The following is a 15,550-nucleotide window of genomic DNA, read 5'->3' as shown; positions in this document are numbered from 1 at the left end:
GCACTATGGGCAACTAATCCTTCATTGTTAAGGTTAGGAGTTCTATTTATTTTGATGTATTAATAATTATTTGTTCTTCTACTCTTGATGAATGCTTTGATTAATGTTTAATGATTGGTTTCGTTATTCATCCTAGGGATTCGTGATTATTGGAAAATAACTCTAATTCTACTTGAATTCTATTTAAGTCTTGAAAAAGTTATATAATTAGAATTACAGCTTGAAACCAATTTCTCACAATTCCTAATTATCTGGACTTATTGTGGTACGTGACATATAACTGCATTATGTTTTGGGGTTCTTAGGGTTGTGTAGTTTATAAATTAGAATTTGAACTTCACCTTCTAATGCAATTGAGTGATCAAGGGATTGATGGTTGTTGCATTAGAGGATATTATATTGCCAAGGAATAGGAATTTAATCATTTGGGGTTTGCCATAAACATAATCTTTGCATGATCAAGGTAGTTGACATTGAATATTAATCCAAAAACTTAAATATCTCTGACACCTTAACTATCTTTATCCTATGCTTCCCTCATTGCACTAAACGCCCACCCCTAGTGTTTAGCACCCTCATCATGTCTTCACCAGGGTGTTCTGTTCTTCTATCTAAGTTTTCCTGTCCCTGTTCTAAGTGTTGCACATGATCACAACCATTAGAAAACCTAGGAAAACTATGATATTCAATGAAAAATAAAATGAAATGAAATAAAACTAAAATAAAACTGAAATAAAACAAAAATGAACTAAAAGACACTTATGGTTAGGTTGCCTCCCAACAAGTGCTTCTTTACAGTCACTTGCTTGACGGTCAGCTCCTCTAAGGCAGAGGGTCATAGGGGCTCATATCTTCACCCCTTATTGTGAACTTCTTTTCTGTGTTCTCATGAATTAGCTCAAGATGTTCCAGAGACAGGATCATGTTCATAGTGTGTGGTATCATTAGGCTTCTTGTGAACACCACCTTCATGCCAAGTGAGAAGTCCTCAGTACGAATCTTCTTGTTCCTCCAGCCCTTAGGTACTTACTTCTTGGGTCCTCCTCCATCTTTGGTGGGTGGTGAATGCCCAACACCAAAGTTAGGTTTGATGTTAGGGGGAACTATATGACTTTCCACCAAGTGAGAAGGCTTAAGTACTGAGCTCTGTATGCATGTACCTCTTTTGTCAGAGAGTGGTGGAGGTTTGAACACTTTGAAAAACATCCAATCCTTATATAACTTCAGCACCAATTCACCTCTCTCTACATTAATTAGGGCTCTTCCAGTGGTTAGGAATGGCCTTTTCTGGGATGATGGAGTCATCTGTATCCTCTCCCGTGTCAAGTATCACAAAATCTGCTAGGAGGAATAGCTCTCCAACCTTGAGTAGTACGTTCTCCACTAGCCCATATGCTTGCCTCAGAGACTTGTCAGCCATTTGCAGGGATATCATTGTTGCCTGTGCTTCTTGGATTCCCAGCTTCTTCAATATGGACAGAGGTATCAGATTTATGCTTGAACCAAGATCACATAGTGCCTTCTCAAATGTAACAGTCTCAATGTTATAGAAAATCAGAAAGCTTCCAGGATCTGACATCTTCTTGGGTAGCTTTCTCTGAATCAGAGCACTATACTCCTTGGTCAAGACCACAGTTTCATCTCCCTTCAAGGCCTTCTTCTCAGAGAGTATGCTTTTTATGAAGGCCATATAGGGAGGTATCTACTCCAACACCTCATCAAAATGAATATTGATGCACAACTTTTTAAAGATTTCTAAGAATTAAGTCAACTGCTTATCCTTGGTCTCCTCATGGAGCTTCTGAAGGTGTGGTACTTCAAGCTCCTGTGCCACCAATGGGGCGTGTAACAATGTGCTTCAATTCTCTTCTTGAGCTTTTTCTTCCTTTAATTCCTTAGCAGCATGTAGAAAGAGTGTTAGGAGGTCTCTCAGGTATCCTTTTACTCAACTGACCCACTTGTACTTCCAAGTTTCGAATTGAAGCTCTTGTCTCTTGTATAAAGATGTGAGTGGTCTTAGAAGTTTCAGAGACTATTGTGGCTAAGTCAGAAGTGTCTTGGATTTGAAAGTGTCTTTGTTGCTGCTGAGAGGGCTAGAACTACCAGTTGTTAAACCTATTCTGATTGGATCTACCCTGGTTGTTGTTGAAATTTTGTTGGGACTTCTGTGGCTGCTCTCTCCACCCAAAGTTAAGGTGATTCCTCCATCCCTTGTTGAATGTATTGGCATATGAATCATTGTTGGAATTTTTGAAGGAGTTTTCCATGTAATTTACTTGCTCAGTGGTGGGTTGAGCATAGCCATAGGTGTCCCCTTAGTTGTAGCTTCCAATCATGTCATAGGATGCATCTTGAGTATTGATAGTTGAGACTTGCATCCCTGTTAAGTGCTGAGAGATCATGCTAATCTGCTGGGACATGATCTTGTTCTGAGCCAAGATGGCATCCAGTGTATCCACCTCCATAACTCATTTCTTCTGAGTAGTCCTAGTGTTCACAGTGTTCCTCTCAGAAGTGTACAGATACTGGTTGTTGGCAACCATCTCAATAAGCTCATTCGCCTCATCAGGCGTCTTCTACATATGCACGACACCACCTGCAGAGTTATCCAGTGACATCTTATCCATCTTAGAGAGGTCATCATAAAAGATCTGCAGCCTGGTCCATTCAGAAAACATATCAGGAGGGCACTTCTTGATCACTAGCTTGTATCTCTCCCAGGCCTCATAGATAGGCTCTCCATCTTTCTATCTGAAGGTCTGGACATCCATCCTAAGCTTAGTCAGCTTCTGAGGTGGAAAAAATTTGGTCAGAAATCCAGTGACCACCTTGTCCCACGTGTCCAGGCTCTCCTTAGGCTAAGAATCAAGCCACTGCTTCGCTCTATCCCTCACAACCAATGGAAAAAGCATGAGCTTGTAGACCTCAGGATTTACTCCATTCGTCTTAACAGTATCACAGATCTGCATGAAGTTAGAGATGAATAAGTTTGGATCCTCCTGTGGGAGTCTATGAAACTGGCAATTCTGCTACACGAGAGTGATCAGTTATAGGCTTAAGCTCAAAATTATTTGCACCAATGGCAGGTACAGCTATACTGCAATGACAATGACCAAGTTGTAGGTTAGGATTTTCTCCAAATAGATCTTCGTTGCAAGTATAGCTCCGAACCAAAAATTGGCCAATAATCAAATTATTATTCTAAAAATTGTCACAATTCAAAGCAAATATAAACTGAGAGTATTTAACTCCCGGGTCATTCTCCATAGGAACTAATGCCGATGAGCGCATGCAATTTTGGTTGTGAGAAGAAAGGGTTTTCAATGATTAAAGTAAACAAATAAAGAAATAAAAGAACAAGACAAAATTGCAATTAATAAAGCAGTAAAGGAATAAAAGAACTATGTATGTAATATGGACAAGTAATGCGATAAAGTGATGGAAAAGTGGTTCAAAACATAAATGGAACCATGACTTGGGATGAGCTATGGAATCCCTTCCTTGTCATAACCACAACTATGATAATTATGATGGATTAATCTCACTAAGTCAACCCTTAACATCAAAGAGTAAGTCAAGTGAGAATAATCATTATTAATCCACAAATGCTAACTAACTTACCAAGTTATAATCGGTAAAAAGCTAGCGTTAGTGGAAACAATAAAACTAACAACCCAAGAATCATCACTAAATGTTGGACATTATGGCTCTAGCAATTCATATACTCATTTTTCCCAAGTCAAGGGGTGGAAATTTACCCCATAATCAACATTGGCATTTCATCAAACACCTAATATGCATAATCATAAAATATGGCAGAATTGGAAAAATGATGAAAACTATGAACAACCAAATGATGAAAATCAACAAGAGCAACTCAATAAACATATAAAGATCGTCAAGCATCAAATTCATTAACTAGAAATCAAAATTGCAAAACTATGTATATATTGACAAAAGAAATAAAAATATAAGAAAGTGTAGAACAAGTAGTGCAATAAAAGACGAATTAAAGAAATACTTATAATGAAATTGCTATAATCCCAAATCAACAATTGAAGTATAAAATGCTACAAACCCTAACTAAACCTAAGAGAGAATTTTTACTCTACTCCTACTCCTAATGCATTTTCTACCTAATTTTACCTAATAAACCTAATGCCTTCATATGAGATGTTGCCCCCTTCATATAGCCTTTGATTTCAGCCTCTCAGCCTTCAGAAATGGGCCAAAAAGCCCCCAAAACGCGAGTCCACATGACTTTTTAATGGAGGCACGTGTTGGTACCTGTGCGTACGCACAGATGTGTGCGTACACACACATGTTGAAATTTCCTCTTGTGCATACGCACAGATGGTTGTGCGTACGCACACATGGCTGTGTGCTTCTCCTTTGTTTTCTTCATGCTTTCTCCTTCCACTTTTACCTTGCCAAACTTGCCTTTAGGACCTAAAATCACTCAACAAACATGTCATGGCATCGAATGACATAAAAGTGGGATTAAAATCACTAATTTAAGCACAAAAATGCATGTTTTCACATTTAGGCACATTCTAGAGAGAAAACACAAAAGTATGCTATATAGGTGAATAAATGTGGCTTTATATAATGAAATCCACTCAAATCAAACTAAAATGTATCGTCAAATATGGATTCATCAGTTTTCCCACACTTAAACAATAACATGTCCTCATGCTAATCACAATCAAAGGAGAAGGGTAAAAGGGTAAGCAACTTATTAAATGCAACTACGTATATGCATGCAAGTATGCAAAATGCTATCTATATCTATCTATCCAATATGTCCTATTGATTTGGTGAAAACAAACAATCAAATTTCCAAGCAAGAGTGTAGACATATAGGCTAAGCAAATAAATAGCTCAATGCAACCATAATCTAGAGAATTGATTTAACTCATCAAAATGAAGCAACTTGTAAGAATGCATGATAAGAAGGGTGGAGACATAGAATTGAGTGATCGAACTCTCACTAGGTGTGTATAAACTCTAATCGCTCGGTGTCTAGGTTTTAATCACTCAAGTCTCCTCTAATCATGCTTTCAAGGATTTGCTTTTCATCTAACAATCAACAAGTATTTGATGCATGTATGCAAGTATCATGACGTCTTCAGAAGGTTGTAATGGGGTTGGTGTAAGGGTAAGATGAATATATGGCTAAGTGGAATAAAAGATTGAATCTTTGATTAGCTTAAGTATCCAACTCAACCTATATCAATCAAATCACAAAAAATGCATCCTTGCCACACATTACTTCTTTTCACACACATTCATGCCTTAGTTTATATTCAAAATACATATGTAATTCTTATTCATTTTTTTTCTTTTTCTTTGGGATAACTTTTGTCCCATCTTATTACTATATTTTTTTCTTTTAATTTTTTTTCTCTTTCATTTTTATTTTTCCTTTTCTATGACAAATGCATATGGTTAAAGTAAATTGATACATGAATGTGCACCCATTTTCCAAATTTTTCAATAAGTATCTAGAACAAAATTTTTCTCTACCAATGCTTCCTAAAATTTCCCCCACACTTAAATGGCACACACTCCTCAACTTAAGCTAATCAAAGGTGCAATTCAAGGTGATTCATCATTTTTCGCTTAGGATTGTGATGTGCTAACAATTAGAACAAAGGGGATTAAAAAGCTCAAAAGGGGTTAACAAGGGTAGATGCAAGGTTAAGTGCATATGAGTGAGTGAGTTTAATTCAAAAATAGCCTCAATCATGCTAAATGCATTCAAGACATCAAACATCAGAAATAAAGAATTAAGCAAAACCAAGATAACAATCATAGAAGGAGTATATCACACAAGAACAAAATAGTGGTTAAAATATGCAACCACTCATTATAGGTTCAACAACTCACAAGGTTGTTTGTTCAATCTCTCTTCTATGTTCCAAAAAAAAAAAATCATTCAAACAAGTTTAAAAATAATTTTTCCAAATCAATTCAATAGAATACCCTAAAAATAGTATTCTCGAAAATCTTTGTTGTTTTTCACTAAAATTATTTCCTATATGTATGTAAGATGTGATGGATGCAATTTTTTCAAAATTTTCCTAGTTTTCTTCCTAATTTTCAACATCGTAAAAACTAACATGAACAATTAGGACAAAATTGAACTAGGCATTATACTATTCACATCATCAAATCACAACTTCTATCTATTAAATATATACTAAGTGAAATATGCAAAAATGCAACATATATAAAATATATACCAACTAAAAATGCAAAATTCAATAGTATAAGCTAAGATATATAAACTAGAAGAGAATGCAATGCAACAATAAAAAAAACACTCCAAATATCTACAAGAACATAATAAAAAGAAACAAAAATAAAGTGCAAAGTGTTCGGAAAAGAAAGTTTACGCCTAAAAATGGCGAATCCTCCCCCACACTTAAGCGTTACACGGTCCTCCATGCATGAACATGATCCGGGGAGAATGTCTGTATGTTCCTCCACCTTCGGTTGGCGGAAGCGGGGGCTTGGATTGTGTGAAAATCGCCAAGTCCAATGTATGCTCGGCATCTCCCTCCTTGTCCTCCTCCTCTACCGGTTCCTTGCCTTTATGTAACATCCTCAAAAAGAAGGAATAAAGTATAATCAGGAATCATAGGGCAAGTAGCACAAAAAGGTAAAGGAAGAAGCACATAAGCATCTAATTGAGGAAGGTTGCATAGTGGTGTGGTATGATGAAAAGATGAACCATGTGTGTATTCCAAGTATGCGCGCGGTTAGAATACACACAATGGCCGGTTAAAATGGCATCTACACAATTAAAAAGTAAGCATGAGATCCTCAACTAAATGGCCTAATATGCAAGCAATGAATGAGCATCATTTAAGCACATGAAAACTTAGGAAACTACAACAAGAGTGAACTGAATTTAGGAAATATTGGATATTGAAATCGTGCAAGTGAAAGAGTAAAATTGATATAAAATAGCACAACAAACAATAACCAATGCAATGATGAAAAAAAATTACTTATTCATCCTTAGGAATACTCAAACAATCACATTGTTTAGGTGTCTGTTACAAAAAGGTGACAAACTTGATAGAATCAAGTTAAGTCAACTCAAACAAATGCAAAGCATTAACAAGAAACAAGGACCTTGTGATGTGATTATATTGACTTAAAAACCATGATGAACAAGAAACTCAATTCAATTCACTAAATTTCATGTGCACTCATAAAAGTTTCACCTAATATGCAACAAAATGTAAGTGTGCAAATCTAATTAGGTGATAGTAATTGAAGGCAAAGTATAAGTGCATTGATGAAATTCAATCAAGAAGCAACCCAATCAAATAACAAGCAAACACTTGCAACTTATTCAATTGACAAACAACTAAACTAAGACTAATATAATTACTAAAATGAAAATGAAATGCAATAAAAACTAAGTAAAACAAGCAGAAAAGCAAGATAAAAGGAAGAGAAGAGACGGGTGGAGGGGTGTGGAAGTGCGTTAGGGCTTATTTCAATGTGCAATAAAAAATTTTCCCAAAACAGCTCCTGTGCGTACGCAAAAGTGTGTGTGCGCATGCACACTTCATGAAACAACGGAGATGTGTGATGCACGGAAAACTTGTCTCGCAACAAATCTCCTTTCGGCAAGTGTACCGAATTGTCGTCAAGTAAAACTCACAATAGAGTGAGGTCGAATCCCACAGAGATTAACGGATTAAGCAATCAATGGTCAATTGATTATCCTAGTTAGACGAATCATAATGGGGTGATAAGTAACAAGGAAATGTAAATTGACAGAAAAGTAAAGAAAGCAATAAAGTGCAGAAAAGTAAAATGACAAGAAAAGTAAATGTAAGAACTAAAAATAAAATGAACATTGGGATCAAGAGATATTGCAATCCTCCGGATCATGTTCATTCTCATCTCTACCTCAATCAATGCACTCATTGATCTCCTTGGCAATCTTAAGTGATTGAATTACAATTTCTTGTAATTCAATCTCTCAAATCTTGATCAATAGCCAATTCCTTGGTCAATTGCTCATGAGAAGAGATGAAGTATGGTCACTGATTATACCACATGCATTTTCCAAATCAAGTGTTGAGAGGATTATAGTCACATATCCATCCAAACCCAATTTGGTCCAGCATGAGAAAGCATTTCTAGCTTGATCTCTTCATTCCTCTTTCAAGGTTCAGAAGAGATCCAAGTATGAATAGCTTCTTTTCCAAGATAACTACCCAATTGGATGAAGACCGAAAGCTTTCAAGTAAAATCAAGAGAAAAGAAAGAAGAAGAAGAATAAGAACTACAATTGATCCATTGAATCACAATAGAGCTCTCTAACCCAATGTAAAGAGTTAATTGATCATTGCTCTACAAAAATAGAAAAGAAAGAAAGTGCAGAAAAGTAAAGATGAAGATAAAAACTGAAAATAAAACTTCAAATTCATAAATGAAAATTACAACTAAAAGAAAGAGAAGGAAAAGTGTGTGAGGGGAGGGAGTCCGAAGACCCCTCTTCAATCCCCCATTCCAGAATTCAGTTCCCCCCCTTTCCGGCCTTTTTTTCAATATAAAGACTAAGGCCTTTATATAGGCTCTCCTAAATTACAAAATGAAATTAAAAGCAAATTACAATTAAATAAAAATTCCTATTCTAGATGCTTCTTGTGGCCTTGATTGGTTGACAATTGTGGGCCTGCTTGCTTGAGCTTGGAAGTGGACTTGAGAGAGAAGTGAGTTAAGTTGAGGTCCAGGTACTAAAGTTAGTGCTAAAGTTAGCCACACTAACGCTACAAGTGTGGCGTTAGTGCTAAAGTTTTTGTGGCTAACGTTGCACTTGCTGCCCAGTTGGTGTTTTTGGGGCTTAAAAGATGCCTCTTGTTTGTGCTCAAATTTCATACCCACTATAGAGTATTATATATCGTTGGAAAGCTCTGAATGTCATCTTTCTAACGCAACTAGAATCACCTCAATTGGACCTCTGTAGCTCAAGTTATGCTCCTTTGAAGTGGACATGGTCGCTGGCATCTATGCCAACGTTACTGGAAATGTTGATTGCCAATAACGCTAGCGATTTCCCGTTTCTGAAGCTCAAACGTAGTGTCCACCCCATACTATTATATATCGTTGGAAAGCCCTGGATGTCTACTTTCCAATGCCTTTGGAAGCGCATCATTTGGAGCTCTACAACTCGAGTTATATTTCTTGGAAGGTGAAGAGGTCAGTTGGCCTAAATACAGGCTGATACCATGTTCATCATTGTACTTTCGGGGCAGGTTTTCTCCCTTAAATTTAATGTCAACCATGTAGTGCCATATATTCTTGGAAACCTCTGGAATCCTACTTTCCAATGCTACTGGAATCACCTCATTTGGAGTTTTGTGGCTCAAGTTATGCGTGTTTGAAGAAGGCATGGTCAGGCTGCCAGGTGCCACGTTAACTTCCACGTTAACTAAGTTAACGTGGGAGTTAACGTGGCTTCTTGGGGATAGTGTGTGTTCATCCAAAGTTAGTGACAATGTTTAGTGTCACTAACGTTGTCGACACCTAGTCTTGTCACGTTAGCTTCCACGTTAACTAGGTTAACGTGGAAGTTAACATGGTCTTGTGTGACTTGGCCAACGTTAGTGACAATGTTGAATGTCACTAACGTTGGCTTCCCCCCTTTTCTTCTTAACGTTAGAGGCCACGTTAACTAAGTTAACGTGGACGCTAACGTGGCCACTCATGATCTTGGTCCAACGTTAGTGATAATGTTAAGTGTCACTAACGTTGGCTCCATGCCACTAACTTTTCTCACTAACGTTGTGGCTTTCCTTCTTTCCAAGTTAGTGCCTACGTTAGTGTAACTACTAACGTGGCTCTTCTCTTCTTCTTTTGGCCTGAAATCAATCAAACAAAGTGCATCAAAGTCTTGCTCTTAATCATGGATCATGCATCATCCAATTTATCATATAATTCATGCAAAAATCCTGATGAAATCATGTAAAATGCACAATGTATGCTTGAATCAAGATGTAAGTGAATATCCACCCAAAACTAGCTTATTTCCTAAGAAAATGCATGAAACTACCTTAAAAACAGTAAAGAAAAGGTCAGTGAAACTGGCCAAGATGCCCTGGCATCAATGTGCGCTCGCACAAAGTGTGCGAGTGCTCCGAACAGAAAGGGAAACAAGACATGTGCGTACGCACCTGGGTGTGCGTATGCACAAAACACTTTTTTTTTGGGGTATGGATCATGTTTGCGTGCACACACAGGTCTGTGCGCATGCACAAGAGCTAAAAGAAAAGGGGTTCATGCACACAGGCTATGCTAACGCTCCTAACAGAGGGAGTGTATGGACGTGTGCGCGCGCACAGCTCTGTGCGCTCAGACAAGGAGTGCGAATAAAGGGATGTGTGCGTACGCACAAGGTGGTACGCACGCACAAGGTGTAGGAAAACAGGGGAGCACCCACGCACACTCTATGCTGGCGTTTCGAACAGGGGGCATAAAGGCTTGTGTGCGTACGCACAGGAGGTGAAATTTTGTTGTTGTGTGCATGCGCACAGGTGTGTGCGCACGCACATGCCCTATTTTTTCCAAAAAATTTTTCTTCAAAATCTAAGGTATTGAACCTTAGCTCATCAAAGTCTCAACCCCACAACATTCAAAAATTCACAAAATCATGATCCATATGCAATTCAAACTATTAAAATCAAAACTAAACTAATCCTAAGCTAACTAACACAAGCAAACATGCAATAAACTAGGACTATAAACAAAAAGAAAGGGTAAGAAAGATGTTACCATGGTGGGGTGTCTCCCACTTAACACTTTGATTTAGAGTCCTTAAGTTGGACTTTTTTAGGAGACTCTTGCTAAGGTGGCTTGTGTTTTCACTCCTCCTTAAATCTCCATCCAAGCTTGCACTTCATAGGGCCTCCGGGATCCCATGTCCTAGTTTCCCGTTCTCCCTCTTGTTGATCTCTATGCTCCAAGCCGGATGGACAAGCTCCCAAATGACCCTTAGAACAACCCAACACTCTCTAGAAATCACCCAATTGTGCTTCACACCATGCTTGAACTCCAAGTCTTGAATTAGTTTTCTTGAAGAATCTTGGATCCACTTGGCAACCTACACTTCTTTCTCCACTATGTACTAACCCAAGAAGGACCTTGAGTTGGTAGTCTGTCTCCAAGATAGCATATTGGTGGGGGCCAATGAAGCTCATAGGTGAGATTGCCACCCACTCAATATGTTCTTGGTTGTCAACTACTTCCTCACCAACTTCTTCCTCCTCTTCCCCATCACTCACATCATAACAAGGAGATTGTGAGAAGTTTACCTCCATGTCTTTCTTAAACTCAATGGGAAGAGGCCCATTAGGGTCATTAAGAGGATTGACCAAGGAGGACAAAAAATCCTCAATGATGGAATCCTCATCTTGATCAATGTCCCTCAATTCTCCCTTTCTCGCCTCCGGTTCACATACTTCCCTTTCTCCCTCTTGTTGCATGTCATTACCCAACTCTTCTTCTTTCCCTTGAGCCTTCACATTCTCCTCTTCATTCCATTCTTTAGTTGATCCTCCACATTCTACAAGAGAAGTGTCTTGATCGGATGAGCAAAGTAGGACCAAGTGGTTTACCTCCTCGGCTATGGTAGCCATAACTTGCCCTTGAGTTCTTTGGAATCCTTCTTGCTCTAGGAGAAAGGCTTGAAGGTCTTGATCTTCTTGGGACAAGGGTTGGGAAACTCCACATTGTGGTGAAATAGGGGTTTCATTATTTAGGAAAAAAGTTGTATGTGTCGAAAGTGATTCATGTTGGTAAGTGTTTTGAGGTGGTATGTAAGAAGGTGGATGATGATATTAGTGGAGTGCTTGAAAATGTAGTGATTGAGGATTATGTTGGGGGTATGGGTTATAGGCATATGGTGGTGAAGGTATGTAATCATTATGAAACCCACCATATCCTTGGTTTGGGGTATGCATATTGGGGATGGTTTGGTTCATTGTAGTATAGAGGAGGTTACTCCTTCCAAAATTGGTGCTCCAATCCCTTGATGCAAGCCAAAATTGAAGTTATCAAGCCCTACAAAATTATCACAACCAAACTCCAAACCAAGAGGGTGATAACTCATAGATAAAAATTGAAAATAAAACTAAAGACATCAATTAACAAAATCAACAAAGTCCGGATTACCAACAAAAGCAAACAAACAACCAAAAAGTATCTATTCACACTATGAACATATTAACAACAACCAAAACTATAGCATTCATGGTTCTAGTTCCCTGGCAACGGCGCCAAAATTTGACAATGACCAAGTTGTAGGTTAGGATTTTCTCCAAATAGATCTTCATTGCAAGTATAGCTCCGAACCAACAATTGGCCAATAATCAAATTATTATTCTAAAAATTGTCACAATTCAAAGCAAATATAAACCGAGAGTATTTAACTCCTAGGTTGTTCTCCTTAGGAACTAATGCCGATGAGCGCATGTAATCTTGGTTGTGAGAAGCAAGGGTTTTGATGCACATGGAAACTGTCTCTCAACAAATTTCCTTCGGCAAGTGTACCGAATTCGTCGTCAAGTAAAAACTCACAATAGAGTGAGGTTGAATCCCACAGAGATTGATTGATCAAGCAAATTTAATTAGAAGAATGTTCTAGTTGAGCGAATCCAGAATTTGGGTTGAGAATTGCAGAAAATAAAATGGCGGGAATGTAAATGAGAGAAAAAGTAAATGCTAGAATTAAAGAGCTGAAAGTAAATGACTGAAAGTAAATTGCAAAATAGCTTCTTTTCCAGGATAACTACCCAATTGGATGAAGATCGAAAGCTTTCAAGTAAAATCAAGAGAAAAGATAGAAGAAGAATAATGAAAACTAGTATTGATCCATCAAATTACAACAGAGCTCCCTAACCCAATGAAAGAGGTTTAGTTGTTCATAGCTCTGGAAAATGAAAACAAAGATGGAGAATACATGATGAAAGTAAAACTAGAAGAGCAGTAAAATACAGAGAGTAGTTCTAAGCCAAGAGGCTCCCTATATTTTCCAACTTCCCAAATAATTCAAAGCTACTCCTATATATACTACTCATCTGATCTTCTAGTTGGCTCTTCAAGTCTTGGGTATGGGCCTTTGGATCTTGAGTTTGAAGCAGTTATCTTCTTCATTGGGCTTGGCTTTACTTGCAGAGAGAAAGTGTGAAGTGGGAAGAGACTTTAGCTCAGGACGTTAGTGGAGTTAACGTTCAGTGAAAATATGGGTTCGAGAACGTTAGTGGTAATCACCTTTTTCACTAACGTTCCTCACCCAAGTAAGAGCCATGTTAACCTCAACGTTAGTGGCACAAACGTTGCTACTAACGTTGCCTCCTGGTCCTTCGCACACGTTATTGGGACTTATCTTTCCCAATAACATTGAGAAGCCTCCCCATTCCTGACGTTAGAGTCCATGTTAACTTAGTTAACGTGGCTCCTTAACGTAGGCTTGCCAACCTTCGAGAAGGTTAGTGACACTTACCTTTGTCACTAACGTTCCAATGTGCCCCTAGCTCCCACGTTAGAGTCCATGTTAACTAGGTTAACGTGGTCTCTAACGTAGCAATGCTAGCCATCTCCAACGTTAGTGACAAAGGTGAATGTCACTAACGTTGGCTCATTATCTCTATTCTTCACGTTAGCTTCCACGTTAACTAAGTTAACGTGGGAGTTAACGTGGCTCATTGTGGCTTTGTGTGGGTTCATTCCAACGTTAGTGACAATATTTGGTGTCACTAACGTTTTCGACCACCTACTTCCTTCATGTTAGCTTCCACGTTAACTAGGTTAACATGGGAGTTAATGTGGCTTATTGGGACTTGGCCAACGTTAGTGACATTTGTCCTGAAATTAAGCAATAAAGTGCATCAAAGTTCTAATCCAAGTCATGGGGAATGCAACATCCAATTTGTCATTAAATTTATGCAAAATCCTCATGAAATCATGTAAAGTGCACAATGTATGCTTGAATCAAGATGTAAGTGAATATCTACCCAAAACTAGCTTATTTTCTAAGGAAATGCATGAAACTATCCTAAAAACAGTAAAGAAAAGGTCAGTGAAACTGGACAAAATGCCCTGGCATCACAACACCAAACTTAAAGCTTGCTTGTCCCTAAGCAAGTACTGGAACAAGATAATGATGAATGGAATGCCAAGAGAAATGAGTCATTCTTGTGGAAGTCATGTCCCTGGTTTTATGGTGGTTTCATGCATAGCAACTTAGGTTCATTCCTTTACTGTCTTTCAGAATTTTATCATGTCCTAAAATACTCACTTTGATTGCATCCCATGAGACTTTTATTCATTGATCCTTTTATTGTCATTTCAGCGCTTATTTGTGTTCTTTAGGCTAAGTGCTCTGTAAGAGGGCGACTCTTTAAGATAAGCTTTCAGCCAACACTCCCGATCCAGTCGGTTCAAGGTGCTAGGTGTTGAAACACCCCTAAGGACTTACTCCCTCAAGTCTCTTTCCCCCATACATACACACCACAGGCATATGGTTTATTTATTTTCTTTCTTGAGACCTTGGTGTCCAGCACCTCTTTGGGTTACTAACTGCTCTGTAGTGAAGGTTACTCTTGATAGTGGACTTTCAGCTGATAATTCCGGGTTATTTAACCCAAGTTACCAAGTGATAAGGCACCCCTAAGAGCTTATTCATCCAAGTAGATCCCTCACACAGGAGCACCACAGACACATGCCTTAAGATTAAAAACCATTGGTGCCTAGCCTTATTCCTTATTTTTTTTCTTTGATTCTTCTACTTTCATTGTTCTTTCCCTTTCTCTTATTAGGATCTTGTTATTTAGCTAGTCTCATGGGTAGGTTCAAAGTCTACTATTCATACAGATAATTGTCCTCCCACCTTGTGGTTGAACCAACTTAGCTAACTTATGATCACACCACAAACTCATGAATGTACTTCCATAGTATGAACACTACTCTGGTCTTTTGTAAAACACTCATTCTCTTTTTTATTTGATTCAACGGGACAAGCATACAAGTAGGTAAAGTAAGAATGCAGTGACATAAAGACTAGCAAGCATAGACCTATTCAACAAAAACAAACTTAAAAGACAGAATTTAAAAGGTTCAAACTAACATGGAAGCATGTTCTATTTCATACAAGATCTTCCTTATTTAAAGCATAGAAAAAGATGGACCAAAGAAGGAACTCCACCACCTTTTACTCGTGTGGATGTCCATGCTCTCTTCCTTGCTTGTCCTCCTTGTGTCCTCTTACATTTCCTCGCATCCGTGCCAATCTTGCTTGCTTCCAATCCTCAAGTGCCTTCCTCACTGATTCATGACTCTCTTCCACCCTTTGTCTTTCTTCTCGTGCTAATTCATCCCTCATTTCTTCATACTTTGCGATTCCTGGATGCAATATTGGCAGCTGTCCTACTAAGTAACCGAGCTTGGCTTGAGTGTTTATATGATGCCCAGTCTCGCTCATGTAAACTCCTTCTGCGAATGCCCTTTGCTCGTCCAATAGTTCTGC

The 15,550-nt window shown here is 38.3% G+C and overlaps 1 protein-coding gene across 1 annotated transcript; it reads right to left on the bottom strand.

The window, feature by feature from the left end:
- On the bottom strand, positions 1,250–1,690 carry LOC107611015. The gene has a single exon (XM_016312984.1). The coding sequence runs from the start codon at positions 1,688–1,690 to the stop codon at positions 1,250–1,252; it is 441 nt and encodes a 146-aa protein (XP_016168470.1).

This window comes from Arachis ipaensis, chromosome B08 (genome assembly GCF_000816755.2).
Source record: "Arachis ipaensis cultivar K30076 chromosome B08, Araip1.1, whole genome shotgun sequence".
In the NCBI taxonomy this organism is placed as follows: domain Eukaryota; kingdom Viridiplantae; phylum Streptophyta; class Magnoliopsida; order Fabales; family Fabaceae; genus Arachis; species Arachis ipaensis.
The sequence above is the reverse complement of the archived record's forward strand: the minus strand, read 5'-3'. Positions and strand labels throughout refer to the sequence as shown.

Bases quoted from the DNA above. Each gene is read 5' to 3' on its own strand.
- LOC107611015 (XM_016312984.1), bottom strand. From the start codon at position 1,690: ATGGCCTTCATAAAAAGCATACTCTCTGAGAAGAAGGCCTTGAAGGGA.